Source organism: Patagioenas fasciata, chromosome 8 (assembly GCF_037038585.1).
Source record: "Patagioenas fasciata isolate bPatFas1 chromosome 8, bPatFas1.hap1, whole genome shotgun sequence".
Classification (NCBI taxonomy): Eukaryota; Metazoa; Chordata; class Aves; order Columbiformes; family Columbidae; genus Patagioenas; species Patagioenas fasciata.
This window is the reverse complement of record NC_092527.1, coordinates 3,466,257-3,493,673: the sequence shown is the minus strand read 5'-3', so window position 1 is coordinate 3,493,673 and position 27,417 is coordinate 3,466,257. Positions and strand designations below refer to the sequence as shown.

The 27,417-nt window shown below is 49.6% G+C and overlaps 1 protein-coding gene across 1 annotated transcript; it reads left to right on the top strand.

Annotated features, from left to right (window-relative positions):
• The first annotated feature begins 3,604 nt into the window (after positions 1-3,604).
• LOC139828477 (uncharacterized) lies at positions 3,605-7,210 on the top strand. The gene is made up of 2 exons (XM_071811540.1): positions 3,605-4,662; positions 7,011-7,210. Exons 1-2 carry the CDS (start codon positions 3,996-3,998, stop codon positions 7,100-7,102), a joined length of 759 nt encoding a protein of 252 aa, XP_071667641.1. The 5' UTR covers positions 3,605-3,995; the 3' UTR covers positions 7,103-7,210.
• Positions 7,211-27,417: the final 20,207 nt, after the last annotated feature.

The following is a 27,417-nucleotide window of genomic DNA, read 5'->3' as shown; positions in this document are numbered from 1 at the left end:
GAATTGAAAGACGAAAGCCAGGAAGCAGGAGAGTTTGAGAAAAGGAGAGAGGAAAGAAGAGACATGCAGCCAGACGAGGGCTTAGTGAGAGAGGCTGGGACAGAGAACAGGATGAGAAGGAAATAAGGCAAGGCTAGGCCAAAGGACGTTTCTTTGATTTATATTTTCTACCACATTCATCTGGAGATGAGGAGGAAAGCCATCAGACCTTATGGATTAGGCCCAAACAAAAGCCCCGGCTACTTGAGACACTTAGACTAAGCCTAAACCACAAAGATCTCTCCATAAAGATGGTTTTTATACTGTACTTCCACAATCTTCTGGCAGTACAGAAGAACAAGCGGCAGATGTACTTAGGCTGAGTCATGGTGGTTTGGTGCAGAGACCATGCATATCATGGGAATAGTTCAGCATTTCTGCTCTGGTTTTCAGTGTATTACACCAAAACACCCACCTGATGACATCATTTCAAGAGCAAAAGCAGCAATTTGCAGAATTCAGCTTCTTTGGGGAACTGAGCAATTGCTGAGCTGACACCACGTCCTGCTGGGTCCCTGTCACCTGTAGAGTGCCCGCGTCCTCAGCACAGTAGCGGGCATTGTGACAAAGGTTCTATGTCAGCTGGGTGTGGCAGCCGAGCGCCCGCTAGGGGAGGGGGAGCCTGTCAGCCCCGGGCCTGTCACTGCCTGCTGTCCCCCCTGTCACCAGCGAGGCCTCTGAAAAGTTTCCAAAACATGCCCAGACTTGGCTCCAAAGTGGCCAAAAGTCTCCAAGAGACAAGTCGGGAAGAAGGATATGGAACAGAGGGAGACAGGCACGGGAGCAGGCCAAAGGGAGGTAAGAGGAAAAACTAGTGCGGGGCTGCAGGACTGAAACGGAGGAATTGAAAGACGAAAGCCAGGAAGCAGGAGAGTTTGAGAAAAGGAGAGAGGAAAGAAGAGACATGCAGCCAGACGAGGGCTTAGTGAGAGAGGCTGGGACAGAGAACAGGATGAGAAGGAAATAAGGCAAGGCAAGGCAAGGCTAGGCCAAAGGACGTTTCTTAGATTTATATTTTCTACCACATTCATCTGGAGATGAGGAGGAAAGCCATCAGACCTTATGGATTAGGCCCAAACAAAAGCCCCGGCTACTTGAGACACTTAGACTAAGCCTAAACCACAAAGATCTCTCCATAAAGATGGTTTTTATACTGTACTTCTACAATCTTCTGGCAGTACAGAAGAACAAGCGGCAGATGTACTTAGGCTGAGTCATGGTGGTTTGGTGCAGAGACCATGCATATCATGGGAATAGTTCAGCATTTCTGCTCTGGTTTTCAGTCTATTACACCAAAACACCCACCTGATGACATCATTTCAAGAGCAAAAGCAGCAATTTGCAGAATTCAGCTTCTTTGGAGAACTGAGCAATTGCTGAGCTGACACCAAGTCCTGCTGGGTCCCTGTCACCTGCAGAGTGCCCGCATCCTCACCACGGTAGCGGGCATTGTGAAAAAGGTGGCTATCAGCTGGGTGTGGCAGCCGAGCGCCCGCTAGGGGAGGGGGAGCCTGTCAGCCCCGGGCCTGTCACTGCCTGCTCTCCCCCCTGTCACCAGCGAGGCCTCTGAAAAGTTTCCAAAACATCCCCAGACTTGGGTGCAAAGTGGCCAAAAGTCTCCAAGAGACAAGTCGGGAAGAAGGATATGGAACAGAGGGAGACAGGCACGGGAGCAGGCCAAAGGGAGGTAAGAGGAAAAACTAGTGCGGGGCTGCAGGACTGAAACGGAGGAATTGAAAGACGAAAGCCAGGAAGCAGGAGAGTTTGAGAAAAGGAGAGAGGAAAGAAGAGACATGCAGCCAGACGAGGGCTTAGTGAGAGAGGCTGGGACAGAGAACAGGATGAGAAGGAAATAAGGCAAGGCTAGGCAAGGCTAGGCCAAAGGACGTTTCTTAGATTTATATTTTCTACCACATTCATCTGGAGATGAGGAGGAAAGCCATCAGACCTTATGGATTAGGCCCAAACAAAAGCCCCGGCTACTTGAGACACTTAGACTAAGCCTAAACCACAAAGATCTCTCCATAAAGATGGTTTTTATACTGTACTTCTACAATCTTCTGGCAGTACAGAAGAACAAGCGGCAGATGTACTTAGGCTGAGTCATGGTGGTTTGGTGCAGAGACCATGCATATCATGGGAATAGTTCAGCATTTCTGCTCTGGTTTTCAGTCTATTACACCAAAACACCCACCTGATGACATCATTTCAAGAGCAAAAGCAGCAATTTGCAGAATTCAGCTTCTTTGGAGAACTGAGCAATTGCTGAGCTGACACCAAGTCCTGCTGGGTCCCTGTCACCTGCAGAGTGCCCGCATCCTCACCACGGTAGCGGGCATTGTGAAAAAGGTGGCTATCAGCTGGGTGTGGCAGCCGAGCGCCCGCTAGGGGAGGGGGAGCCTGTCAGCCCCGGGCCTGTCACTGCCTGCTCTCCCCCCTGTCACCAGCGAGGCCTCTGAAAAGTTTCCAAAACATCCCCAGACTTGGGTGCAAAGTGGCCAAAAGTCTCCAAGAGACAAGTCGGGAAGAAGGATATGGAACAGAGGGAGACAGGCACGGGAGCAGGCCAAAGGGAGGTAAGAGGAAAAACTAGTGCGGGGCTGCAGGACTGAAACGGAGGAATTGAAAGACGAAAGCCAGGAAGCAGGAGAGTTTGAGAAAAGGAGAGAGGAAAGAAGAGACATGCAGCCAGACGAGGGCTTAGTGAGAGAGGCTGGGACAGAGAACAGGATGAGAAGGAAATAAGGCAAGGCTAGGCCAAAGGACGTTTCTTTGATTTATATTTTCTACCACATTCATCTGGAGATGAGGAGGAAAGCCATCAGACCTTATGGATTAGGCCCAAACAAAAGCCCCGGCTACTTGAGACACTTAGACTAAGCCTAAACCACAAAGATCTCTCCATAAAGATGGTTTTTATACTGTACTTCCACAATCTTCTGGCAGTACAGAAGAACAAGCGGCAGATGTACTTAGGCTGAGTCATGGTGGTTTGGTGCAGAGACCATGCATATCATGGGAATAGTTCAGCATTTCTGCTCTGGTTTTCAGTGTATTACACCAAAACACCCACCTGATGACATCATTTCAAGAGCAAAAGCAGCAATTTGCAGAATTCGGCTTCTTTGGGGAACTGAGCAATTGCTGAGCTGACACCACGTCCTGCTGGGTCCCTGTCACCTGCAGAGTGCCCGCATCCTCACCACGGTAGCGGGCATTGTGACAAAGGTTCTATGTCAGCTGGGTGTGGCAGCCGAGCGCCCGCTAGGGGAGGGGGAGCCTGTCAGCCCCGGGCCTTTCACTGCCTGCTGTCCCCCCTGTCACCAGCGAGGCCTCTGAAAAGTTTCCAAAACATCCCCAGACTTGGGTGCAAAGTGGCCAAAAGTCTCCAAGAGACAAGTCGGGAAGAAGGATATGGAACAGAGGGAGACAGGCACGGGAGCAGGCCAAAGGGAGGTAAGAGGAAAAAACTAGTGCGGGGCTGCAGGACTGATGTAGTGGCAGAGCCCCCCCCGCCCCAGGGGGATGGGGTTGTCGCCAGCCTGGCTGAGAGGTGAAGCCAGAGACAAAAGAGACTAAAGGAGCACCATTAGAAGGTAACAATGAGTGAGCAATCGCCGGACACATGCGTGCAGAGTGCGTGGACAGTACATGCAGCCTATCATGTTATTGTATAACACGAGTTACAACCAATCACATTGTTGTAAGGCGCGTGGACAGGGCAGCTTTGCTATAAAGCTAGCCCGGTCCGACAATAAAGCGAACTCTGTGAACATCATATTGGTGTGTCAGGTTCCGTGGCTCGCATGGATAAAGCAACACTTTGGTGACCCCGACGTGATACTTCGTATCGAAGCAAGATCGCCGGAAGTGAAGACGCGAGGACGCCACCTGGGGGCGACACCAGCCCAGCGCTCAATCATAGCGGAAAGTAGGCCTACGAAGAAGCAGGTGGCATGGGAAACCCGGCATCCGTGGAAGAAAAAATAATAGTGAGAAGTATTCTGCAGCTGGCTGCAAGAACAGGAAGAATTTTGGAAAAAGACGCGGTGGAGCGCCTTTTACTATTCGCCCAGCGTAAGGGCTGTGTTCGTTCGACGGACGAATTTTTTTCTCCCGGTACATGGGAGGACATAGGGACCGAACTATGGGAAGCGGTTACAAGGGGGAGCCGCGAGGCTTGCGATCTCGCCGGACCCTGGCGGGAGGTCAGGCAGCTAATGCAGGAAGTCTCAGAGGAGCCGGAGCTGTGTGCCGTCCCCTCGGAGCCGCCCGCCGCGAGCTGCCCACCCTCCGAGAACTCCGAAGAATCAACACCGCTGGTATGTCCCGTATCAGATCTGGAGTTCTGGGGCGGAGAGCAAATTATACCCTCTACGCCCGTTGAGCCATTGCCTGGCTCCGACAACGAATGGCAGCAACCGGCAAGTTTCAACAAGCCAGGACAAGTTAATCCAGCCGACGTGCCTTTGCCGGAGGACCCGATGGAACACCACGACGGAGCACCGCAGAATCGCCCTGAGTTCCAGGAGGAGAGCCACGTGCAGAGCCTGAAGGACTTACTGAGACGGCAGGAGAGCCAGATGCACGAAGTTCTAGAAGCTATGAAACGACTAGATGGCGGTAACAGTAAAACTTCGCGGTTAATAGCATATAAAAAGGCGTCAGATGCAATTAAGGACGGGCTGGAGGCAATTGGCAGGGAATGTGAAAAACGGGGAAAACAGGAAAGGGAGGGGGTGGAATTAGACCTCACTCCGGAGGAGCTCCGTATCAAAAGGGAGCGAATACAAAAATGGGCTAGACAATGTGTTGAAGATGGGATGTGGTCTGTAAGAGAAGCAGATGAATATTTAAAAGCGCGATGTGGAAAAGGGCTGGAGACTGGGTTAGCAGATCGGTTTGCAATTATGCGTCGACTTACTGATCCACAGGGAAACACAAGGGAATTGTATAGCAGTGATAATAATGATAATTTGGGTGCTGCTCCTGTGCATCAGGGTAGAGATATTCCTCGAGATCATTCTTATAATGCAGGGCAACGTTGGCAAGGAGTAATCAGAGATGCAACTATTGAAGGGATCATGTTACCTGGTAGTATTACAGCAGTGCCAGTGCACATAGATAATAGAGGACAAAGGCAGTGGTCGCCTTTTGATTGGAAAACGGTTAAGCAATTGCAAAGTGCAGTTATGCAATATGGTATGGATAATAAGCATGTGATGCAGCTAATCAATTCATTTTTCAAGGAGCAAGTACTAACTCAAACAGATATTAGGGCATTGATGGAGTTATTGCTTCCTCCAACGGGGTATTTGCTGTTCTTGGACAAGTGGCAGGGGAAAGTGGAATTGGCAGTATTAGAAAATGTTCGTTTACCAGCTGATGATCCGTTGCGGTTAGCTAGCATGGACCAGTTACTGGGTCGTGGGCAATATGCGGATGGTGCTACTCAGGCAGCACTTCATCCAAGGATTTTGCAGCAAACGCAAGGGCTTGCCTTGGCGGCAGTGAAAGAATTGCCAAATAGAGGTAACCCTGTGCCACCCTATTCTACAATAGAGTGGGATCCTGGGGAACCATATATGAAGTTTGTAGATCGTTTAAAAGAAGTGATAGATGCCTCTCCTAACGTGACTCCAGAGGCAAAAGCTGCTGTGGGGAAAGATTTGGCTATGATGAATGCAAACACCCAATGCCAACAGATATTAGCCGGTTTAGGAAAAACTGCTTCTTTAGCAGAGATGGTGGAAGCTTGCACACGGGTTCCAATTATGCAACAGGAGATAGAAAAAGCAAAAATACATGCTCAAGCCCACGCTGCAGCCTTGGCTGCAGCACTTAAGCCTGCAATGAAAGGTGGAAGCCCTTCTTCTTGTGGCCTAGCATGTTTTACTTGCAAACAGACAGGACATATTAAAAGAAACTGCCCTCAATATGCTTAGCAGCATTGCAAAAATGGCATAACTCTCCAGTTAATCTGGTAACAGTTTCTCTTTATGTTGTGGGAATTGTACAAAGAATACATAGAGCACTTTTGCAGCGAGTTTCCAATTCCTTGTTGTTTGAAGCATTGTTAGATTTGTGGAACGTATTAGATTATAGGACAGCACCAGTATTTACCATGCATATAAAAAGCCATACTAACATACCAGGTGGTCTAGTAGAACGAAACAGCATCATAGACAAACTTGTGGCAGTAGCAGATATATCCCCTTTTGAACAAGCCAGACAAGCTCACGAATTCTTTCATCAATCCTCAGCAGCACTCCGAAAGCAGTTTACAATTACAAAGGAACAAGCTCGAGCCATTATTGCAGCTTATCCTGATTGTGCCCGCATAGTCCCTCTCCAACAAAAGGGAGTAAATCCTCGGGGCTTGCAGCCAGGTCAGTTATGGCAAACTGATATTGCTGAATTTGCACCATTTGGCAGACAAAAGTACATTCATGTCTCCATAGATACCTGTTCAGGACTGCTGTGGGCTACAGCCTTGACCTCAGCAAATGCAAAGGCAGTAAAACGTCATTTACTACAAGCTTTTGCTGTCATGGGTGTCCCTACACAAATCAAAACAGATAATGGTCCTGCATACCACTCTGACAGACTTGCAGCCTTCCTCACCCAGTGGAAGGTACAGCACCTGTTTGGAATCCCTTATAATTCTACTGGCCAAGCAATTATTGAGCGTGCACACCGTACATTAAAAAATCTTTTGTCTGTTTTGAAAAAACAAGGGGGAATTGGTGTGAGCCCAGAAGAGGTATTGATGAAGGCATTGTATGTGCTGAACTGGCTTAATCCTAAAAGTGAAACTGAAATGGAACCAGTTGTTATGCACCATATCAAAAATGTCAAGGATTTTTCCGAAAATGTGCCTAAGGTTAGTGTGTTTAATCCGACAACACAACAATGGGAAGGTCCTATGTCACTAATAACCTGGGGAAGGGGATATGCTTGTGTTTCTACAGGTAACCACAAAAATTCATGGATCCCAGCAAAGTGGGTGAGACCTTGGCTAGCTAACAGAGAAGAAACCGATTGCAGTGATGACAACCCTTAACCTCAGACATGTTATCGCTTTAGGCAACGAATGTAGCCAATGTTGAGAATACCACTTTGTAAAACAGAGCAGCAATTAATTTTTTGTTATTGGACATGTTCACAGTTATGAAGACTTTGATTGTATGTGTTGTTTGAACTTAAAAATTAAAAAGATAGAAGATTGCAGAACAAGAAAATAACAGAAGATACTGGGTTTTTTGGGGTGAATGCCTTGTTTGGTTAAAAGGAATATTGAAAACAGGTTTGTTCTTGTTAATTGTAATTGTATTAGCCTTAATGTTCTTACCCTGTATTTCACACCGTATTTAAAGCACGATACGGCATATTGTTAATATTAAATAAAAGAGGGGGAGATGTAGTGGCAGAGCCCCCCCGCCCCAGGGGGATGGGGTTGTCGCCAGCCTGGCTGAGAGGTGAAGCCAGAGACAAAAGAGACTAAAGGAGCACCATTAGAAGGTAACAATGAGTGAGCAATCGCCGGACACATGCGTGCAGAGCGCGTGGACAGTACATGCAGCCTATCGTGTTATTGTATAACACGAGTTACAACCAATCACATTGTTGTAAGGCACGTGGACAGGGCAGCTTTGCTATAAAGCTAGCCCGGTCCGACACTAAAGCGAACTCTGTGAACATCATATTGGTGTGTCAGGTTCCGTGGCTCACATGGATAAAGCAACAGACTGAAACGGAGGAATTGAAAGACGAAAGCCAGGAAGCAGGAGAGTTTGAGAAAAGGAGAGAGGAAAGAAGAGACATGCAGCCAGACGAGGGCTTAGTGAGAGAGGCTGGGACAGAGAACAGGATGAGAAGGAAATAAGGCAAGGCAAGGCAAGGATAGGCCAAAGGACGTTTCTTAGATTTATATTTTCTACCACATTCATCTGGAGATGAGGAGGAAAGCCATCAGACCTTATGGATTAGGCCCAAACAAAAGCCCCGGCTACTTGAGACACTTAGACTAAGCCTAAACCACAAAGATCTCTCCATAAAGATGGTTTTTATACTGTACTTCCACAATCTTCTGGCAGTACAGAAGAACAAGCGGCAGATGTACTTAGGCTGAGTCATGGTGGTTTGGTGCAGAGACCATGCATATCATGGGAATAGTTCAGCATTTCTGCTCTGGTTTTCAGTGTATTACACCAAAACACCCACCTGATGACATCATTTCAAGAGCAAAAGCAGCAATTTGCAGAATTCGGCTTCTTTGGAGAACTGAGCAATTGCTGAGCTGACAGCAAGTCCTGCTGGGTCCCTGTCACCTGCAGAGTGCCCGCATCCTCACCACGGTAGCGGGCATTGTGACAAAGGTTCTATGTCAGCTGGGTGTGGCAGCCGAGCGCCCGCTAGGGGAGGGGGAGCCTGTCAGCCCCGGGCCTGTCACTGCCTGCTGTTCCCCCTGTCACAAGCGAGGCCTCTGAAAAGTTTCCAAAACATCCCCAGACTTGGCTCCAAAGTGGCCAAAAGTCTCCAAGAGACAAGTCAGGAAGAAGGATATGGAACAGAGGGAGACAGGCACGGGAGCAGGCCAAAGGGAGGTAAGAGGAAAAACTAGTGCGGGGCTGCAGGACTGAAAAGGAGGAATTGAAAGACGAAAGCCAGGAAGCAGGAGAGTTTGAGAAAAGGAGAGAGGAAAGAAGAGACATGCAGCCAGACGAGGGCTTAGTGAGAGAGGCTGGGACAGAGAACAGGATGAGAAGGAAATAAGGCAAGGCTAGGCCAAAGGACGTTTCTTTGATTTATATTTTCTACCACATTCATCTGGAGATGAGGAGGAAAGCCATCAGACCTTATGGATTAGGCCCAAACAAAAGCCCCGGCTACTTGAGACACTTAGACTAAGCCTAAACCACAAAGATCTCTCCATAAAGATGGTTTTTATACTGTACTTCCACAATCTTCTGGCAGTACAGAAGAACAAGCGGCAGATGTACTTAGGCTGAGTCATGGTGGTTTGGTGCAGAGACCATGCATATCATGGGAATAGTTCAGCATTTCTGCTCTAGTTTTCAGTGTATTACACCAAAACACCCACCTGATGACATCATTTCAAGAGCAAAAGCAGCAATTTGCAGAATTCGGCTTCTTTGGAGAACTGAGCAATTGCTGAGCTGACACCAAGTCCTGCTGGGTCCCTGTCACCTGCAGAGTGCCCGCATCCTCACCACGGTCGCGGGCATTGTGAAAAAGGTGGCTATCAGCTGGGTTTGGCAGCCGAGCGCCCGCTAGGGGAGGGGGAGCCTGTCAGCCCCGGGCCTGTCACTGCCTGCTCTCCCCCCTGTCACCAGCGAGGCCTCTGAAAAGTTTCCAAAACATCCCCAGACTTGGGTGCAAAGTGGCCAAAAGTCTCCAAGAGACAAGTCGGGAAGAAGGATATGGAACAGAGGGAGACAGGCACGGGAGCAGGCCAAAGGGAGGTAAGAGGAAAAACTAGTGCGGGGCTGCAGGACTGAAACGGAGGAATTGAAAGACGAAAGCCAGGAAGCAGGAGAGTTTGAGAAAAGGAGAGAGGAAAGAAGAGACATGCAGCCAGACGAGGGCTTAGTGAGAGAGGCTGGGACAGAGAACAGGATGAGAAGGAAATAAGGCAAGGCAAGGCAAGGCTAGGCCAAAGGACGTTTCTTAGATTTATATTTTCTACCACATTCATCTGGAGATGAGGAGGAAAGCCATCAGACCTTATGGATTAGGCCCAAACAAAAGCCCCGGCTACTTGAGACACTTAGACTAAGCCTAAACCACAAAGATCTCTCCATAAAGATGGTTTTTATACTGTACTTCCACAATCTTCTGGCAGTACAGAAGAACAAGCGGCAGATGTACTTAGGCTGAGTCATGGTGGTTTGGTGCAGAGACCATGCATATCATGGGAATAGTTCAGCATTTCTGCTCTGGTTTTCAGTGTATTACACCAAAACACCCACCTGATGACATCATTTCAAGAGCAAAAGCAGCAATTTGCAGAATTCGGCTTCTTTGGAGAACTGAGCAATTGCTGAGCTGACAGCAAGTCCTGCTGGGTCCCTGTCACCTGCAGAGTGCCTGCATCCTCACCACGGTAGCGGGCATTGTGACAAAGGTTTTATGTCAGCTGGGTGTGGCAGCCGAACGCCCGCTAGGGGAGGGGGAGCCTGTCAGCCCCGGGCCTGTCACTGCCTGCTCTCCCCCCTGTCACCAGCGAGGCCTCTGAAAAGTTTCCAAAACATCCCCAGACTTGGGTGCAAAGTGGCCAAAAGTCTCCAAGAGACAAGTCGGGAAGAAGGATATGGAACAGAGGGAGACAGGCACGGGAGCAGGCCAAAGGGAGGTAAGAGGAAAAACTAGTGCGGGGCTACAGGACTGAAACGGAGGAATTGAAAGACGAAAGCCAGGAAGCAGGAGAGTTTGAGAAAAGGAGAGAGGAAAGAAGAGACATACAGCCAGACGAGGGCTTAGTGAGAGAGGCTGGGACAGAGAACAGGATGAGAAGGAAATAAGGCAAGGCTAGGCCAAAGGACGTTTCTTTGATTTATATTTTCTACCACATTCATCTGGAGATGAGGAGGAAAGCCATAAGACCTTATGGATTAGGCCCAAACAAAAGCCCCGGCTACTTGAGACACTTAGACTAAGCCTAAACCACAAAGATCTCTCCATAAAGATGGTTTTTATACTGTACATCCGCAATCAGCTGGCAGTACAGAAGAACAAGCGGCAGATGTACTTAGGCTGAGTCATGGTGGTTTGGTGCAGAGACCATGCATATCATGGGAATAGTTCAGCATTTCTGCTCTGGTTTTCAGTGTATTACACCAAAACACCCACCTGATGACATCATTTCAAGAGCAAAAGCAGCAATTTGCAGAATTCGGCTTCTTTGGAGAACTGAGCAATTGCTGAGCTGACAGCCAGTCCTGCTGGGTCCCTGTCACCTGCAGAGTGCCCGCATCCTCACCACGGTAGCGGGCATTGTGACAAAGGTTCTATGTCAGCTGGGTGTGGCAGCCGAGCGCCCGCTAGGGGAGGGGGAGCCTGTCAGCCCCGGGCCTGTCACTGCCTGCTCTCCCCCCTGTCACCAGCGAGGCCTCTGAAAAGTTTCCAAAACATCCCCAGACTTGGGTGCAAAGTGGCCAAAAGTCTCCAAGAGACAAGTCGGGAAGAAGGATATGGAACAGAGGGAGACAGGCACGGGAGCAGGCCAAAGGGAGGTAAGAGGAAAAACTAGTGAGGGGCTGCAGGACTGAAATGGAGGAATTGAAAGACGAAAGCCAGGAAGCAGGAGAGTTTGAGAAAAGGAGAGAGGAAAGAAGAGACATGCAGCCAGACGAGGGCTTAGTGAGAGAGGCTGGGACAGAGAACAGGATGAGAAGGAAATAAGGCAAGGCTAGGCCAAAGGACGTTTCTTTGATTTATATTTTCTACCACATTCATCTGGAGATGAGGAGGAAAGCCATAAGACCTTATGGATTAGGCCCAAACAAAAGCCCCGGCTACTTGAGACACTTAGACTAAGCCTAAACCACAAAGATCTCTCCATAAAGATGGTTTTTATACTGTACTTCCGCAATCAGCTGGCAGTACAGAAGAACAAGCGGCAGATGTACTTAGGCTGAGTCATGGTGGTTTGGTGCAGAGACCATGCATATCATGGGAATAGTTCAGCATTTCTGCTCTGGTTTTCAGTCTATTACACCAAAACACCCACCTGATGACATCATTTCAAGAGCAAAAGCAGCAATTTGCAGAATTCGGCTTCTTTGGAGAACTGAGCTGACACCAAGACCTGCTGGGTCCCTGTCACCTGCAGAGTGCCCGCATCCTCACCACGGTAGCGGGCATTGTGAAAAAGGTGGCTATCAGCTGGGTGTGGCAGCCGAGCGCCCGCTAGGGGAGGGGGAGCCTGTCAGCCCCGGGCCTGTCACTGCCTGCTCTCCCCCCTGTCACCAGCGAGGCCTCTGAAAAGTTTCCAAAACATCCCCAGACTTGGCTCCAAAGTGGCCAAAAGTCTCCAAGAGACAAGACGGGAAGAAGGATATGGAACAGAGGGAGACAGGCACGGGAGCAGGCCAAAGGGAGGTAAGAGGAAAAACTAGTGCGGGGCTGCAGGACTGAAACGGGAGGAATTGAAAGACGAAAGCCAGGAAGCAGGAGAGTTTGAGAAAAGGAGAGAGGAAAGAAGAGACATGCAGCCAGACGAGGGCTTAGTGAGAGAGGCTGGGACAGAGAACAGGATGAGAAGGAAATAAGGCAAGGCAAGGCAAGGCTAGGCCAAAGGACGTTTCTTTGATTTATGTTTTCTACCACATTCATCTGGAGATGAGGAGGAAAGCCATCAGACCTTATGGATTAGGCCCAAACAAAAGCCCCGGCTACTTGAGACACTTAGACTAAGCCTAAACCACAAAGATCTCTCCATAAAGATGGTTTTTATACTGTACTTCCACAATCTTCTGGCAGTACAGAAGAACAAGCGGCAGATGTACTTAGGCTGAGTCATGGTGGTTTGGTGCAGAGACCATGCATATCATGGGAATAGTTCAGCATTTCTGCTCTGGTTTTCAGTGTATTACACCAAAACACCCACCTGATGACATCATTTCAAGAGCAAAAGCAGCAATTTGCAGAATTCGGCTTCTTTGGAGAACTGAGCAATTGCTGAGCTGACAGCAAGTCCTGCTGGGTCCCTGTCACCTGCAGAGTGCCCGCGTCCTCACCACAGTAGCGGGCATTGTGACAAAGGTTCTATGTCAGCTGGGTGTGGCAGCCGAGCGCCCGCTAGGGGAGGGGGAGCCTGTCAGCCCCGGGCCTGTCACTGCCTGCTGTCCCCCCTGTCACCAGCGAGGCCTCTGAAAAGTTTCCAAAACATGCCCAGACTTGGCTCCAAAGTGGCCAAAAGTCTCCAAGAGACAAGTCGGGAAGAAGGATATGGAACAGAGGGAGACAGGCACGGGAGCAGGCCAAAGGGAGGTAAGAGGAAAAACTAGTGCGGGGCTGCAGGACTGAAACGGAGGAATTGAAAGACGAAAGCCAGGAAGCAGGAGAGTTTGAGAAAAGGAGAGAGGAAAGAAGAGACATGCAGCCAGACGAGGGCTTAGTGAGAGAGGCTGGGACAGAGAACAGGATGAGAAGGAAATAAGGCAAGGCAAGGCAAGGCTAGGCCAAAGGACGTTTCTTAGATTTATATTTTCTACCACATTCATCTGGAGATGAGGAGGAAAGCCATCAGACCTTATGGATTAGGCCCAAACAAAAGCCCCGGCTACTTGAGACACTTAGACTAAGCCTAAACCACAAAGATCTCTCCATAAAGATGGTTTTTATACTGTACTTCCACAATCTTCTGGCAGTACAGAAGAACAAGCGGCAGATATACTTAGGCTGAGTCATGGTGGTTTGGTGCAGAGACCATGCATATCATGGGAATAGTTCAGCATTTCTGCTCTGGTTTTCAGTGTATTACACCAAAACACCCACCTGATGACATCATTTCAAGAGCAAAAGCAGCAATTTGCAGAATTCGGCTTCTTTGGAGAACTGAGCTGACACCAAGACCTGCTGGGTCCCTGTCACCTGCAGAGTGCCCGCATCCTCACCACGGTAGCGGGCATTGTGACAAAGGTTCTATGTCAGCTGGGTGTGGCAGCCGAGCGCCCGCTAGGGGAGGGGGAGCCTGTCAGCCCCGGGCCTGTCACTGCCTGCTGTCCCCCCTGTCACCAGCGAGGCCTCTGAAAAGTTTCCAAAACATCCCCAGATTTGGCTCCAAAGTGGCCAAAAGTCTCCAAGAGACAAGTCGGGAAGAAGGATATGGAACAGAGGGAGACAAGCATGGGAGCAGGCCAAAGGGAGGTAAGAGGAAAAACTAGTGCGGGGCTGCAGGACTGAAACGGAGGAATTGAAAGACGAAAGCCAGGAAGCAGGAGAGTTTGAGAAAAGGAGAGAGGAAAGAAGAGACTTGCAGCCAGACGAGGGCTTAGTGAGAGAGGCTGGGACAGAGAACAGGATGAGAAGGAAATAAGGCAAGGCTAGGCCAAAGGACGTTTCTTTGATTTATATTTTCTACCACATTCATCTGGAGATGAGGAGGAAAGCCATCAGACCTTATGGATTAGGCCCAAACAAAAGCCCCGGCTACTTGAGACACTTAGACTAAGCCTAAACCACAAAGATCTCTCCATAAAGATGGTTTTTATACTGTACTTCCACAATCTTCTGGCAGTACAGAAGAACAAGCGGCAGATATACTTAGGCTGAGTCATGGTGGTTTGGTGGAGAGACCATGCATATCATGGGAATAGTTCAGCATTTCTGCTCTGGTTTTCAGTGTATTACACCAAAACACCCACCTGATGACATCATTTCAAGAGCAAAAGCAGCAATTTGCAGAATTCGGCTTCTTTGGAGAACTGAGCAATTGCTGAGCTGACACCAAGTCCTGCTGGGTCCCTGTCACCTGCAGAGTGCCCGCATCCTCACCACGGTAGCGGGCATTGTGACAAAGGTTCTATGTCAGCTGGGTGTGGCAGCCGAGCGCCCGCTAGGGGAGGGGGAGCCTGTCAGCCCCGGGCCTGTCACTGCCTGCTGTCCCCCCTGTCACCAGCGAGGCCTCTGAAAAGTTTCCAAAACATCCCCAGATTTGGCTCCAAAGTGGCCAAAAGTCTCCAAGAGACAAGTCGGGAAGAAGGATATGCAACAGAGGGAGACAAGCATGGGAGCAGGCCAAAGGCAGGTAAGAGGAAAAACTAGTGCGGGGCTGCAGGACTGAAACGGAGGAATTGAAAGACGAAAGCCAGGAAGCAGGAGAGTTTGAGAAAAGGAGAGAGGAAAGAAGAGACATGCAGCCTGATGAGGGCTTAGTGAGAGAGGCTGGGACAGAGAACAGGATGAAAAGGAAATAAGGCAAGGCTAGGCCAAAGGACGTTTCTTTGATTTATATTTTCTACCACATTCATCTGGAGATGAGGAGGAAAGCCATCAGACCTTATGGATTAGGCCCAAACAAAAGCCCCGGCTACTTGAGACACTTAGACTAAGCCTAAACCACAAAGATCTCTCCATAAAGATGGTTTTTATACTGTACTTCCACAATCTTCTGGCAGTACAGAAGAACAAGCGGCAGATGTACTTAGGCTGAGTCATGGTGGTTTGGTGCAGAGACCATGCATATCATGGGAATAGTTCAGCATTTCTGCTCTGGTTTTCAGTGTATTACACCAAAACACCCACCTGATGACATCATTTCAAGAGCAAAAGCAGCAATTTGCAGAATTCGGCTTCTTTGGAGAACTGAGCAATTGCTGAGCTGACACCAAGTCCTGCTGGGTCCCTGTCACCTGCAGAGTGCCCGCATCCTCACCACGGTCGCGGGCATTGTGAAAAAGGTGGCTATCAGCTGGGTTTGGCAGCCGAGCGCCCGCTAGGGGAGGGGGAGCCTGTCAGCCCCGGGCCTGTCACTGCCTGCTCTCCCCCCTGTCACCAGCGAGGCCTCTGAAAAGTTTCCAAAACATCCCCAGACTTGACTCCAAAGTGGCCAAAAGTCTCCAAGAGACAAGTCGGGAAGAAGGATATGGAACAGAGGGAGACAAGCATGGGAGCAGGCCAAAGGCAGGTAAGAGGAAAAACTAGTGCGGGGCTGCAGGACTGACACGGAGGAATTGAAAGACGAAAGCCAGGAAGCAGGAGAGTTTGAGAAAAGGAGAGAGGAAAGAAGAGACATGCAGCCAGACGAGGGCTTAGTGAGAGAGGCTGGGACAGAGAACAGGATGAGAAGGAAATAAGGCAAGGCTAGGCCAAAGGACGTTTCTTTGATTTATATTTTCTACCACATTCATCTGGAGATGAGGAGGAAAGCCATCAGACCTTATGGATTAGGCCCAAACAAAAGCCCCGGCTACTTGAGACACTTAGACTAAGCCTAAACCACAAAGATCTCTCCATAAAGATGGTTTTTATACTGTACTTCCACAATCTTCTGGCAGTACAGAAGAACAAGCGGCAGATGTACTTAGGCTGAGTCATGGTGGTTTGGTGCAGAGACCATGCATATCATGGGAATAGTTCAGCATTTCTGCTCTGGTTTTCAGTGTATTACACCAAAACACCCACCTGATGACATCATTTCAAGAGCAAAAGCAGCAATTTGCAGAATTCGGCTTCTTTGGAGAACTGAGCAATTGCTGAGCTGACAGCAAGTCCTGCTGGGTCCCTGTCACCTGCAGAGTGCCCGCATCCTCACCACGGTAGCGGGCATTGTGACAAAGGTTCTATGTCAGCTGGGTGTGGCAGCCGAGCGCCCGCTAGGGGAGGGGGAGCCTGTCAGCCCCGGGCCTGTCACTGCCTGCTGTCCCCCCTGTCACCAGCGAGGCCTCTGAAAAGTTTCCAAAACATCTCCAGACTTGTCTCCAAAGTGGCCAAAAGTCTCCAAGAGACAAGTCGGGAAGAAGGATATGGAACAGAGGGAGACAGGCACGGGAGCAGGCCAAAGGGAGGTAAGAGGAAAAACTAGTGCGGGGCTGCAGGACTGAAACGGAGGAATTGAAAGACGAAAGCCAGGAAGCAGGAGAGTTTGAGAAAAGGAGAGAGGAAAGAAGAGACATGCAGCCAGACGAGGGCTTAGTGAGAGAGGCTTTGACAGAGAACAGGATGAGAAGGAAATAAGGCAAGGCTAGGCCAAAGGACGTTTCTTTGATTTATATTTTCTACCACATTCATCTGGAGATGAGGAGGAAAGCCATCAGACCTTATGGATTAGGCCCAAACAAAAGGCCCGGCTACTTGAGACACTTAGACTAAGCCTAAACCACAAAGATCTCTCCATAAAGATGGTTTTTATACTGTACTTCTACAATCTTCTGGCAGTACAGAAGAACAAGCGGCAGATGTACTTAGGCTGAGTCATGGTGTTTTGGTGCAGAGACCATGCATATCATGGGAATAGTTCAGCATTTCTGCTCTGGTTTTCAGTTTATTACACCAAAACACCCACCTGATGACATCATTTCAAGAGCAAAAGCAGCAATTTGCAGAATTCGGCTTCTTTGGAGAACTGAGCAATTGCTGAGCTGACACCAAGTCCTGCTGGGTCCCTGTCACCTGCAGAGTGCCCGCATCCTCACCACTGTCGCGGGCATTGTGAAAAAGGTGGCTATCAGCTGGGTTTGGCAGCCGAGCGCCCGCTAGGGGAGAGGGAGCCTGTCAGCCCCGTGCCTGTCACTGCCTGCTGTCTCCCCTGTCACCAGCAAGGCCTCTGAAAAGTTTCCAAAACATTTCCAGACTTGACTCCAAAGTGGCCAAAAGTCTCCAAGAGACAAGTCGGGAAGAAGGATATGCAACAGAGGGAGACAAGCATGGGAGCAGGCCAAAGGCAGGTAAGAGGAAAAACTAGTGCGGGGCTGCAGGACTGAAACGGAGGAATTGAAAGACGAAAGCCAGGAAGCAGGAGAGTTTGAGAAAAGGAGAGAGGAAAGAAGAGACATGCAGCCAGACGAGGGCTTAGTGAGAGAGGCTGGGACAGAGAACAGGATGAGAAGGAAATAAGGCAAGGCTAGGCCAAAGGACGTTTCTTTGATTTATATTTTCTACCACATTCATCTGGAGATGAGGAGGAAAGCCATCAGACCTTATGGATTAGGCCCAAACAAAAGCCCCGGCTACTTGAGACACTTAGACTAAGCCTAAACCACAAAGATCTCTCCATAAAGATGGTTTTTATACTGTACTTCTACAATCTTCTGGCAGTACAGAAGAACAAGCGGCAGATGTACTTAGGCTGAGTCATGGTGGTTTGGTGCAGAGACCATGCATATCATGGGAATAGTTCAGCATTTCTGCTCTGGTTTTCAGTGTATTACACCAAAACACCCACCTGATGACATCATTTCAAGAGCAAAAGCAGCAATTTGCAGAATTCAGCTTCTTTGGGGAACTGAGCAATTGCTGAGCTGACACCAAGTCCTGCTGGGTCCCTGTCACCTGCAGAGTGCCCGCGTGCTCACCACAGTAGCGGGCATTGTGACAAAGGTTCTATGTCAGCTGGGTGTGGCAGCCGAGCGCCCGCTAGGGGACGGGGAGCCTGTCAGCCCCGGGCCTGTCACTGCCTGCTGTCCCCCCTGTCACCAGCGAGGCCTCTGAAAAGTTTCCAAAACATCCCCAGACTTGGCTCCAAAGTGGCCAAAAGTCTCCAAGAGACAAGTCGGGAAGAAGGATATGGAACAGAGGGAGACAGGCACGGGAGCAGGCCAAAGGGAGGTAAGAGGAAAAACTAGTGCGGGGCTGCAGGACTGAAATGGAGGAATTGAAAGACGAAAGCCAGGAAGCAGGAGAGTTTGAGAAAAGGAGAGAGGAAAGAAGAGACATACAGCCAGACGAGGGCTTAGTGAGAGAGGCTGGGACAGAGAACAGGATGAGAAGGAAATAAGGCAAGGCTAGGCCAAAGGACGTTTCTTTGATTTCTATTTTCTACCACATTCATCTGGAGATGAGGAGGAAAGCCATAAGACCTTATGGATTAGGCCCAAACAAAAGCCCCGGCTACTTGAGACACTTAGACTAAGCCTAAACCACAAAGATCTCTCCATAAAGATGGTTTTTATACTGTACTTCCGCAATCAGCTGGCAGTACAGAAGAACAAGCGGCAGATGTACTTAGGCTGAGTCATGGTGGTTTGGTGCAGAGACCATGCATATCATGGGAATAGTTCAGCATTTCTGCTCTGGTTTTCAGTGTATTACACCAAAACACCCACCTGATGACATCATTTCAAGAGCAAAAGCAGCAATTTGCAGAATTCGGCTTCTTTGGAGAACTGAGCAATTGCTGAGCTGACAGCAAGTCCTGCTGGGTCCCTGTCACCTGCAGAGTGCCCGCATCCTCACCACGGTAGCGGGCATTGTGACAAAGGTTCTATGTCAGCTGGGTGTGGCAGCCGAGCGCCCGCTAGGGGAGGGGGAGCCTGTCAGCCCCGGGCCTGTCACTGCCTGCTCTCCCCCCTGTCACCAGCGAGGCCTCTGAAAAGTTTCCAAAACATCCCCAGACTTGGCTCCAAAGTGGCCAAAAGTCTCCAAGAGACAAGTCGGGAAGAAGGATATGGAACAGAGGGAGACAGGCACGGGAGCAGGCCAAAGGGAGGTAAGAGGAAAAACTAGTGAGGGGCTGCAGGACTGAAATGGAGGAATTGAAAGACGAAAGCCAGGAAGCAGGAGAGTTTGAGAAAAGGAGAGAGGAAAGAAGAGACATGCAGCCAGACGAGGGCTTAGTGAGAGAGGCTGGGACAGAGAACAGGATGAGAAGGAAATAAGGCAAGGCTAGGCCAAAGGACGTTTCTTTGATTTATATTTTCTACCACATTCATCTGGAGATGAGGAGGAAAGCCATAAGACCTTATGGATTAGGCCCAAACAAAAGCCCCGGCTACTTGAGACACTTAGACTAAGCCTAAACCACAAAGATCTCTCCATAAAGATGGTTTTTATACTGTACTTCCGCAATCAGCTGGCAGTACAGAAGAACAAGCGGCAGATGTACTTAGGCTGAGTCATGGTGGTTTGGTGCAGAGACCATGCATATCATGGGAATAGTTCAGCATTTCTGCTCTGGTTTTCAGTCTATTACACCAAAACACCCACCTGATGACATCATTTCAAGAGCAAAAGCAGCAATTTGCAGAATTCGGCTTCTTTGGAGAACTGAGCTGACACCAAGACCTGCTGGGTCCCTGTCACCTGCAGAGTGCCCGCATCCTCACCACGGTAGCGGGCATTGTGAAAAAGGTGGCTATCAGCTGGGTGTGGCAGCCGAGCGCCCGCTAGGGGAGGGGGAGCCTGTCAGCCCCGGGCCTGTCACTGCCTGCTCTCCCCCCTGTCACCAGCGAGGCCTCTGAAAAGTTTCCAGAACATCCCCAGACTTGGCTCCAAAGTGGCCAAAAGTCTCCAAGAGACAAGACGGGAAGAAGGATATGGAACAGAGGGAGACAGGCACGGGAGCAGGCCAAAGGGAGGTAAGAGGAAAAACTAGTGCGGGGCTGCAGGACTGAAACGGGAGGAATTGAAAGACGAAAGCCAGGAAGCAGGAGAGTTTGAGAAAAGGAGAGAGGAAAGAAGAGACATGCAGCCAGACGAGGGCTTAGTGAGAGAGGCTGGGACAGAGAACAGGATGAGAAGGAAATAAGGCAAGGCAAGGCAAGGCTAGGCCAAAGGACGTTTCTTTGATTTATGTTTTCTACCACATTCATCTGGAGATGAGGAGGAAAGCCATCAGACCTTATGGATTAGGCCCAAACAAAAGCCCCGGCTACTTGAGACACTTAGACTAAGCCTAAACCACAAAGATCTCTCCATAAAGATGGTTTTTATACTGTACTTCCACAATCTTCTGGCAGTACAGAAGAACAAGCGGCAGATGTACTTAGGCTGAGTCATGGTGGTTTGGTGCAGAGACCATGCATATCATGGGAATAGTTCAGCATTTCTGCTCTGGTTTTCAGTGTATTACACCAAAACACCCACCTGATGACATCATTTCAAGAGCAAAAGCAGAAATTTGCAGAATTCAGCTTCTTTGGAGAACTGAGCAATTGCTGAGCTGACAGCAAGTCCTGCTGAGTCCCTGTCACCTGCAGAGTGCCCGCATCCTCACCACGGTAGCGGGCATTGTGACAAAGGTTCTATGTCAGCTGGGTGTGGCAGCCGAGCGCCCGCTAGGGGAGGGGGAGCCTGTCAGCCCCGGGCCTGTCACTGCCTGCTCTCCCCCCTGTCACCAGCGAGGCCTCTGAAAAGTTTCCAAAACATCCCCAGACTTGGCTCCAAAGTGGCCAAAAGTCTCCAAGAGACAAGTCGGGAAGAAGGATATGGAACAGAGGGAGACAGGCACGGGAGCAGGCCAAAGGCAGGTAAGAGGAAAAACTAGTGCGGGGCTGCAGGACTGAAACGGAGGAATTGAAAGACGAAAGCCAGGAAGCAGGAGAGTTTGAGAAAAGGAGAGAGGAAAGTAGAGACATGCAGCCAGACGAGGGCTTAGTGAGAGAGGCTGGGACAGAGAACAGGATGAGAAGGAAATAAGGCAAGGCAAGGCAAGGCTAGGCCAAAGGACGTTTCTTTGATTTATATTTTCTACCACATTCATCTGGAGATGAGGAGGAAAGCCATCAGACCTTATGGATTAGGCCCAAACAAAAGCCCCGGCTACTTGAGACACTTAGACTAAGCCTAAACCACAAAGATCTCTCCATAAAGATGGTTTTTATACTGTACTTCTACAATCTTCTGGCAGTACAGAAGAACAAGCGGCAGATGTACTTAGGCTGAGTCATGGTGGTTTGGTGCAGAGACCATGCATATCATGGGAATAGTTCAGCATTTCTGCTCTGGTTTTCAGTGTATTACACCAAAACACCCACCTGATGACATCATTTCAAGAGCAAAAGCAGCAATTTGCAGTATTCAGCTTCTTTGGAGAACTGAGCAATTGCTGAGCTGACAGCAAGTCCTGCTGGGTCCCTGTCACCTGCAGAGTGCCCGCATCCTCACCACGGTAGCGGGCATTGTGAAAAAGGTTCTATGTCAGCTGGGTGTGGCAGCCGAGCGCCCGCTAGGGGAGGGGGAGCCTGTCAGCCCCGGGCCTGTCTCTGCCTGCTCTCCCCCCTGTCACCAGCGAGGCCTCTGAAAAGTTTCCAAAACATCCCCAGACTTGAGTCCAAAATGGCCAAAAGTCTCCAAGAGACAAGTCGGGAAGAAGGATATGGAACAGAGGGAGACAGGCACGGGAGCAGGCCAAAGGGAGGTAAGAGGAAAAACTAGTGCGGGGCTGCAGGACTGAAATGGAGGAATTGAAAGACGAAAGCCAGGAAGCAGGAGAGTTTGAGAAAAGGAGAGAGGAAAGAAGAGACATACAGCCAGACGAGGGCTTAGTGAGAGAGGCTGGGACAGAGAACAGGATGAGAAGGAAATAAGGCAAGGCTAGGCCAAAGGACGTTTCTTTGATTTCTATTTTCTACCACATTCATCTGGAGATGAGGAGGAAAGCCATAAGACCTTATGGATTAGGCCCAAACAAAAGCCCCGGCTACTTGAGACACTTAGACTAAGCCTAAACCACAAAGATCTCTCCATAAAGATGGTTTTTATACTGTACTTCCGCAATCAGCTGGCAGTACAGAAGAACAAGCGGCAGATGTACTTAGGCTGAGTCATGGTGGTTTGGTGCAGAGACCATGCATATCATGGGAATAGTTCAGCATTTCTGCTCTGGTTTTCAGTGTATTACACCAAAACACCCACCTGATGACATCATTTCAAGAGCAAAAGCAGCAATTTGCAGAATTCGGCTTCTTTGGAGAACTGAGCAATTGCTGAGCTGACAGCAAGACCTGCTGGGTCCCTGTCACCTGCAGAGTGCCCGCATCCTCACCACGGTAGCGGGCATTGTGACAAAGGTTCTATGTCAGCTGGGTGTGGCAGCCGAGCGCCCGCTAGGGGAGGGGGAGCCTGTCAGCCCCGGGCCTGTCACTGCCTGCTCTCCCCCCTGTCACCAGCGAGGCCTCTGAAAAGTTTCCAAAACATCCCCAGACTTGGCTCCAAAGTGGCCAAAAGTCTCCAAGAGACAAGTCGGGAAGAAGGATATGGAACAGAGGGAGACAGGCACGGGAGCAGGCCAAAGGGAGGTAAGAGGAAAAACTAGTGAGGGGCTGCAGGACTGAAATGGAGGAATTGAAAGACGAAAGCCAGGAAGCAGGAGAGTTTGAGAAAAGGAGAGAGGAAAGAAGAGACATGCAGCCAGACGAGGGCTTAGTGAGAGAGGCTGGGACAGAGAACAGGATGAGAAGGAAATAAGGCAAGGCTAGGCCAAAGGACGTTTCTTTGATTTATATTTTCTACCACATTCATCTGGAGATGAGGAGGAAAGCCATAAGACCTTATGGATTAGGCCCAAACAAAAGCCCCGGCTACTTGAGACACTTAGACTAAGCCTAAACCACAAAGATCTCTCCATAAAGATGGTTTTTATACTGTACTTCCGCAATCAGCTGGCAGTACAGAAGAACAAGCGGCAGATGTACTTAGGCTGAGTCATGGTGGTTTGGTGCAGAGACCATGCATATCATGGGAATAGTTCAGCATTTCTGCTCTGGTTTTCAGTCTATTACACCAAAACACCCACCTGATGACATCATTTCAAGAGCAAAAGCAGCAATTTGCAGAATTCGGCTTCTTTGGAGAACTGAGCTGACACCAAGACCTGCTGGGTCCCTGTCACCTGCAGAGTGCCCGCATCCTCACCACGGTAGCGGGCATTGTGACAAAGGTTCTATGTCAGCTGGGTGTGGCAGCCGAGCGCCCGCTAGGGGAGGGGGAGCCTGTCAGCCCCGGGCCTGTCACTGCCTGCTGTCCCCCCTGTCACCAGCGAGGCCTCTGAAAAGTTTCCAAAACATCCCCAGATTTGGCTCCAAAGTGGCCAAAAGTCTCCAAGAGACAAGTCGGGAAGAAGGATATGCAACAGAGGGAGACAAGCATGGGAGCAGGCCAAAGGCAGGTAAGAGGAAAAACTAGTGCGGGGCTGCAGGACTGAAACGGAGGAATTGAAAGACGAAAGCCAGGAAGCAGGAGAGTTTGAGAAAAGGAGAGAGGAAAGAAGAGACATGCAGCCTGATGAGGGCTTAGTGAGAGAGGCTGGGACAGAGAACAGGATGAGAAGGAAATAAGGCAAGGCTAGGCCAAAGGACGTTTCTTTGATTTATATTTTCTACCACATTCATCTGGAGATGAGGAGGAAAGCCATCAGACCTTATGGATTAGGCCCAAACAAAAGCCCCGGCTACTTGAGACACTTAGACTAAGCCTAAACCACAAAGATCTCTCCATAAAGATGGTTTTTATACTGTACTTCCACAATCTTCTGGCAGTACAGAAGAACAAGCGGCAGATGTACTTAGGCTGAGTCATGGTGGTTTGGTGCAGAGACCATGCATATCATGGGAATAGTTCAGCATTTCTGCTCTGGTTTTCAGTGTATTACACCAAAACACCCACCTGATGACATCATTTCAAGAGCAAAAGCAGCAATTTGCAGAATTCGGCTTCTTTGGAGAACTGAGCAATTGCTGAGCTGACACCAAGTCCTGCTGGGTCCCTGTCACCTGCAGAGTGCCCGCATCCTCACCACGGTCGCGGGCATTGTGAAAAAGGTGGCTATCAGCTGGGTGTGGCAGCCGAGCGCCCGCTAGGGGAGGGGGAGCCTGTCAGCCCCGGGCCTGTCACTGCCTGCTGTCCCCCCTGTCACCAGCGAGGCCTCTGAAAAGTTTCCAAAACATCCCCAGACTTGACTCCAAAGTGGCCAAAAGTCTCCAAGAGACAAGTCGGGAAGAAGGATATGGAACAGAGGGAGACAAGCATGGGAGCAGGCCAAAGGCAGGTAAGAGGAAAAACTAGTGCGGGGCTGCAGGACTGAAACGGAGGAATTGAAAGACGAAAGCCAGGAAGCAGGAGAGTTTGAGAAAAGGAGAGAGGAAAGAAGAGACATGCAGCCAGACGAGGGCTTAGTGAGAGAGGCTGGGACAGAGAACAGGATGAGAAGGAAATAAGGCAAGGCTAGGCCAAAGGACGTTTCTTTGATTTATATTTTCTACCACATTCATCTGGAGATGAGGAGGAAAGCCATCAGACCTTATGGATTAGGCCCAAACAAAAGCCCCGGCTACTTGAGACACTTAGACTAAGCCTAAACCACAAAGATCTCTCCATAAAGATGGTTTTTATACTGTACTTCCACAATCTTCTGGCAGTACAGAAGAACAAGCGGCAGATGTACTTAGGCTGAGTCATGGTGGTTTGGTGCAGAGACCATGCATATCATGGGAATAGTTCAGCATTTCTGCTCTGGTTTTCAGTGTATTACACCAAAACACCCACCTGATGACATCATTTCAAGAGCAAAAGCAGCAATTTGCAGAATTCGGCTTCTTTGGAGAACTGAGCAATTGCTGAGCTGACAGCAAGTCCTGCTGGGTCCCTGTCACCTGCAGAGTGCCCGCATCCTCACCACGGTAGCGGGCATTGTGACAAAGGTTCTATGTCAGCTGGGTGTGGCAGCCGAGCGCCCGCTAGGGGAGGGGGAGCCTGTCAGCCCCGGGCCTGTCACTGCCTGCTGTCCCCCCTGTCACCAGCGAGGCCTCTGAAAAGTTTCCAAAACATCTCCAGACTTGTCTCCAAAGTGGCCAAAAGTCTCCAAGAGACAAGTCGGGAAGAAGGATATGGAACAGAGGGAGACAGGCACGGGAGCAGGCCAAAGGGAGGTAAGAGGAAAAACTAGTGCGGGGCTGCAGGACTGAAACGGAGGAATTGAAAGACGAAAGCCAGGAAGCAGGAGAGTTTGAGAAAAGGAGAGAGGAAAGAAGAGACATGCAGCCAGACGAGGGCTTAGTGAGAGAGGCTTTGACAGAGAACAGGATGAGAAGGAAATAAGGCAAGGCTAGGCCAAAGGACGTTTCTTTGATTTATATTTTCTACCACATTCATCTGGAGATGAGGAGGAAAGCCATCAGACCTTATGGATTAGGCCCAAACAAAAGGCCCGGCTACTTGAGACACTTAGACTAAGCCTAAACCACAAAGATCTCTCCATAAAGATGGTTTTTATACTGTACTTCTACAATCTTCTGGCAGTACAGAAGAACAAGCGGCAGATGTACTTAGGCTGAGTCATGGTGTTTTGGTGCAGAGACCATGCATATCATGGGAATAGTTCAGCATTTCTGCTCTGGTTTTCAGTGTATTACACCAAAACACCCACCTGATGACATCATTTCAAGAGCAAAAGCAGCAATTTGCAGAATTCGGCTTCTTTGGAGAACTGAGCAATTGCTGAGCTGACACCAAGTCCTGCTGGGTCCCTGTCACCTGCAGAGTGCCCGCATCCTCACCACTGTCGCGGGCATTGTGAAAAAGGTGGCTATCAGCTGGGTTTGGCAGCCGAGCGCCCGCTAGGGGAGAGGGAGCCTGTCAGCCCCGTGCCTGTCACTGCCTGCTGTCCCCCCTGTCACCAGCAAGGCCTCTGAAAAGTTTCCAAAACATTTCCAGACTTGACTCCAAAGTGGCCAAAAGTCTCCAAGAGACAAGTCGGGAAGAAGGATATGCAACAGAGGGAGACAAGCATGGGAGCAGGCCAAAGGCAGGTAAGAGGAAAAACTAGTGCGGGGCTGCAGGACTGAAACGGAGGAATTGAAAGACGAAAGCCAGGAAGCAGGAGAGTTTGAGAAAAGGAGAGAGGAAAGAAGAGACATGCAGCCAGACGAGGGCTTAATGAGAGAGGCTGGGACAGAGAACAGGATGAGAAGGAAATAAGGCAAGGCAAGGCAAGGCTAGGCCAAAGGACGTTTCTTTGATTTATATTTTCTACCACATTCATCTGGAGATGAGGAGGAAAGCCATCAGACCTTATGGATTAGGCCCAAACAAAAGCCCCGGCTACTTGAGACACTTAGACTAAGCCTAAACCACAAAGATCTCTCCATAAAGATGGTTTTTATACTGTACTTCCACAATCTTCTGGCAGTACAGAAGAACAAGCGGCAGATGTACTTAGGCTGAGTCATGGTGGTTTGGTGCAGAGACCATGCATAACATGGGAATAGTTCAGCATTTCTGCTCTGGTTTTCAGTGTATTACACCAAAACACCCACCTGATGACATCATTTCAAGAGCAAAAGCAGCAATTTGCAGAATTCGGCTTCTTTGGAGAACTGAGCAATTGCTGAGCTGACAGCAAGTCCTGCTGGGTCCCTGTCACCTGCAGAGTGCCCGCATCCTCACCACGGTAGCGGGCATTGTGACAAAGGTTCTATGTCAGCTGGGTGTGGCAGCCGAGCGCCCGCTAGGGGAGGGGGAGCCTGTCAGCCCCGGGCCTGTCACTGCCTGCTGTCCCCCCTGTCACCAGCAAGGCCTCTGAAAAGTTTCCAAAACATCTCCAGACTTGGCTCCAAAGTGGCCAAAAGTCTCCAAGAGACAAGTCGGGAAGAAGGATATGGAACAGAGGGAGACAGGCACGGGAGCAGGCCAAAGGGAGGTAAGAGGAAAAACTAGTGCGGGGCTGCAGGACTGAAACGGAGGAATTGAAAGACGAAAGCCAGGAAGCAGGAGAGTTTGAGAAAAGGAGAGAGGAAAGAAGAGACATGCAGCCAGACGAGGGCTTAGTGAGAGAGGCTGGGACAGAGAACAGGATGAGAAGGAAATAAGGCAAGGCTAGGCCAAAGGACGTTTCTTTGATTTATATTTTCTACCACATTCATCTGGAGATGAGGAGGAAAGCCATCAGACCTTATGGATTAGGCCCAAACAAAAGCCCCG